Genomic DNA, 4,499 nt, shown 5'->3' on the forward strand with positions numbered 1-4,499 from the left:
GTAGGACCATTCCACTGTGTCAAAGGCTCTCTCTATGTCAAGAGACGCCACCACCCGAGTCCCGGTGTTGACATGGGATGCATGTATGTTGGTGAATAATCTGCGTAAATTAATATCGGTGGATCTGCGGGGCATGAAGCCAGTTTGGTCCGAGTCTATCAGACTAACTGACATCTTGCTGCATTCAGCCAGTACAGCCAAGATGGCCGCCTCTGAGACACCACGAGGCCTCCCAGACGAACGGGTCGACCTGTTCTTGTTGCGTTTCATGTATGTCCCCGCCGAGGAGGAAATCAGGTAGAGGATGCAGTCGGCAACACCTGACCACAGGTAAGTGAAGGAAATCAGCACCAGGATAGGTTCAGGATGTTAGATTGAGCGGAGCACTCCATTTGCACGTCTGCACGGGATCACATGCCGGCCACGCCCCCCTGGCTGGAAATTTTTCGGATGATAGGGGCTGGCAGCCAATGACCTCTCTGCTTTCATTGGGTATTTTGACAGTGACTGGCAGCAGCTGTCAAAAAACAATGCAAACAGCGGGATTCCTCGATCGACCCACTCCTAGGTGTTGATGGATAAATCTGCTCTATGGTCACCTTTACCCTCTGCTGTGAAAACATGAGGAACAAGAGTCAATGAGAGTATCAATTAATAAAAAAATACTAGCCGTTTGCTGAATGGCCGATGGGCCAGGCTAGTGACACTCTGGGGGGAATTTATCAAAACTGGAGCAGTTGCCCATGGCAACCAATCAGCTTCTCTAGTTAAGATTTGAAAATGAAATAGAAAAGCAGATTGGTTGCCATGCAGAGCTGCTCCAGATTTTATAAATCCCCCTGTGTGTTTTCACAACCAAGGGGAAGTTGCTCAGTACAGCACAGTACCAGGACATGGCAGATCGCTGTGAAGCACTGCCATAGCTCCGGCTACTACCATGTGTTACAGGATCACCATGGCCCTACCAGATATAAAATATGTCTACTGATTTGTGCCAAGCTGGACCAGTGTAAGGATACATAAATATTTATACCTGGAGTTCAGCTTTGAGAATATGTTAATACTTGAATGTAGTTATAAGTAGGGATGCACAGATACCAAGCACTGTACTCGGTACAAGTATAGACACCTTTCCAGCTCCAGGACTAGACTAGAGAAAAACTCAAAAGTTAGGAGGCAGCTGTCATTTGTAAGGAGCACACGGAGCTCCTGGGATTTGTACATCTCTGTTTTAATGTACGATTTTATATATATATATATATATATTGTTCTATGTACAATCCTTGTTTTATTGATTGCATGTAATAATCTACTTTTTTGAGGTTGTGGATTTGGGGTTTTCATGAGCTGTAAGCCATAATCATCACAATTATGACAAATCACGGCTTGAACTATCTTGCTTTGCATGTAATGAGTCTCTCTCATATATTAGTTTCACCTTTTAAGTTGCATTAGTGAAATAAATGAACTTTGCACGATATTCTAATTATTCGAGTTTCACCTGTATATATAACGATTGCACCAATCCCATTTTTTCCAGACCAAGTACCAATACTTGTCCTCATACATAAAATTATTGATACATTTTTGTTTAGTGTCATGTGACATTTCTCTCAAACAATACAGACTAATGATTTCAGGACAGTGGTGAGGTGCCAGGGCATAGTCACAGCTGTAACCTCTGCGACCCTGGTAGTTCTCATGAAAATGGAAATTATCGGCACTGGTATCTGAACATTCCTTGGTATACGTACATAGTGTGAGGAATTAGCTGGACAGAAGGGTATATGAATGAACCTTGAAACCCAGCGCAATGCCGCGCACTACAACGCAGGTCAAGTGTCAGAGCAAATGTAAAAAAGAAAAACCATGTCAATAAAAGCCAACTCCAGCAGGCGAGTCCGGCCTGTTATTCTCAGCGCTCATTGTGTATAATGTCCATTATATATTGGTTGGTGGGGGAAACCCAGAGACCTCATTTCTGCACAGGGGCCCTTTGCTGTCTTTACTAGGGAATTTAGATGAATATCAGGCTGAGGGTGTTTCGCGCTGCCATGGCACAAACAGACCCCCCCATATCAGAGTGTACCCCATCTTCCTGGGTCTTCAGGTCATGTGATCTGTCAGAAGGCACTCTCCGGCAGGCGGCACTATAATAGGGGACCTGGTTGTCAGGGGTAACACTGGCTGTCCGCGGTGGTGGTGCCCTGTGATGGTTGCGAGATGCAGTTCCAGATCCTTCCCCCTGCCTCTCCCGTTCCTCCGCCCTCTCATAACATGATAGAGGAAGCGGGAGGGGGGGCAGCATGGCTGAACGGCTGATCAGCTCCTTCGGGAACCTGAATCTGGACGGGCCGCGTCGCAAGCGAACACCCGGCAGACAGCAACAGAACCAACACCCGGCTCCACAGCGCCCCCCGCCGTCCAGGTTCACCAAGCACATATACATGCTGAGGGGGCTGCCGGGCTCCGGGAAGAGCAGCCTGGCCAGGTACGGGGAGCTGGAGGGGACATGTAAGGCCGCCTCCCATGTCCCGCTGCAGTGATAAACAGCATGAGCGCCTTCATTATACTCAGCTGGTGAATGGTGGTCAGCTGACCCCGAATGTTTTCCTCAGGAGCCCCTCCTCTGGTCATCATCAGTGTGTACAAGGAGGTCACTGCACAGATCATGTCAGGGATATTTGGGATATCGCCCCTCAGTAGTCTTCTCTGTACCGTCCCCGCACATTACAATTACCTCCCGGATTTCTGGAAACTTTTTTTGCTTTTATATTCTTTATAGTTTTTTGTCAACTTAAATTGTCACATTCAGGGTGTTGGTCACATGGCGTGCTGTTCCAGGTCATGTGACCTAAAGCCAAGGCACAGGGGGTAGTAACATCAGCAGTATCTGTAGTTGTATTGCATGAATTCTGCTGCTCTTCTCTCTCACCATGCAGAGTTCTGGGGTTCTCTCCCGGGGCTGGGAGATTAGATTTGAGGGCTCGGATTAACATGAACCTGGGAGAGAAACAGCAGTGAATCTTACCTGTGCAGTGAATGTCAGGACGGCTATTTGTAGTCTGCAGCAGAGGTGCATGTAACAGGGTGACAACACAGGAGCCCAACTGGGAGACAGTTGTCATCCCCTAACAGGAAGTGCCCCAATAAAGGCCTTTATGCTGGATCACCAGGTCTTATTTTCAGGAAAGGTGCAGATTTAAAGAAAAGATTGAAAACAGCTTTTGAAATGACATTCACATGTTAAAGATTATATGACATTTTACTGAGTAGGTTTAGATCTGTTTCAATGTTCGGTCTCATAGCTCGTGCCTAGAGCAGCCTTTCTCAACCTTTTTACCCCAGAGGAACCCTTAAAATAATTTTCTGGTCCTGGGGGATCCCTTGTTAAAACAAAAACATGCAGCTCACATTGGGGGTCAGTGGGTACAATGCTGCTCACATTGGGGGTCAGTGGGTACAATGTCCCTGTTACAGTGGACAGAATGCCACCCTCACAGGCAGCTAAGAGGATAACTGTTGTCATGGCGCTGGCTCTGCCATGTAGTATTGGCCCTGGCTCCAGTAGATGGGAGGTCAGCTCAGGGAACCCCTAACCACTCTAGAAGGAACCTTGGGGCTCTTCAGTGGAGATGGCTGGTCTAAGGGAAGTTCTGCTTTGTTGCACTCTCCTTCCTATTCTGTGTGACTCGGGAATAAACTAGAAGCGTGTATGTGTCACTGTCACACGGTGGGGCTGGTCTCTGCACCAGTAAAATGACAAGCCAATCATTTGTCTTCCTGTAGGAAGCTGAAGCGCGAGTTCCCCTCTGCCGTTGTGCTGAGCACAGACGATTATTTCCTGCTGGAAGATGGAACTTACATGTACAGTCCGGATCTACTACAGGACGCACACAGGTGGAATCAGAAGAGAGGTGAGCTGCGGCTGTAGAAGGTCAGACTCCATTCACCCGCCACCTTCTGCTGCTGTGCGGTAATGATTCCTCCGTGCCGGGTGAGGGGGATGATCAAGAAAGAGAACAAATCCACTATATGTGTCCGGAGCTCTCCTGTGTAATGACAAGGCAGTGGACTCCTCTTCCTGTTTGACCTTTCAAAGAGCTACAGCCCGCGGTATACTGAGACGCCGGAGCGGATCCCGACTTAGACGTCGAGATCCGCCCAGCTGCGTGAGTGATAGCTGGCTCTGTCTATCTAGAGGCACAGCCAGCTGTACCCGCCCCCTCCCCCGTCCGTTCCGCCAGTCAGCGCTGGCAGATCGGGGCGGGGGGATCCAGCCCCTCCCCTGTCACGGCAGAGACAGTCTCATTGTCACAGGTCGGCTAGAACTATGAGGTGAGTGGAAATCACTCATGTCATAGTTCTCCTTTAATGTAACGAGGCGGATGGACTAGAATGTAGAAATGGGAATCATTCATTTCATTTATATTGGATATCCAGACATTGGGCACAAGGACTCTCCCTGGGTACAGAAATATAATAAAGTACAAATGGCC

At 48.2% G+C, this 4,499-nt stretch overlaps 1 protein-coding gene across 1 annotated transcript in view; it reads left to right on the plus strand.

Moving 5' to 3' along the window:
• The first annotated feature begins 2,248 nt into the window (after positions 1–2,248).
• The window catches only part of LOC108785140 (NEDD4-binding protein 2-like 1), a 10,594-nt gene continuing 8,343 nt past the window's right edge, over positions 2,249–4,499 (plus strand). Inside the window, exons 1-2 of the mRNA XM_018554160.1 lie at positions 2,249–2,491; positions 3,790–3,917. Coding sequence (XP_018409662.1) covers positions 2,307–2,491; positions 3,790–3,917 — 313 coding nt within the window. The 5' untranslated portion in view covers positions 2,249–2,306. The remainder of the gene's footprint in view (positions 2,492–3,789; positions 3,918–4,499) is intronic.

Source organism: Nanorana parkeri, unplaced genomic scaffold (assembly GCF_000935625.1).
Source record: "Nanorana parkeri isolate BGI_ZX_2015 unplaced genomic scaffold, ASM93562v1 scaffold8, whole genome shotgun sequence".
Lineage (NCBI taxonomy): Eukaryota > Metazoa > Chordata > Amphibia > Anura > Dicroglossidae > Nanorana > Nanorana parkeri.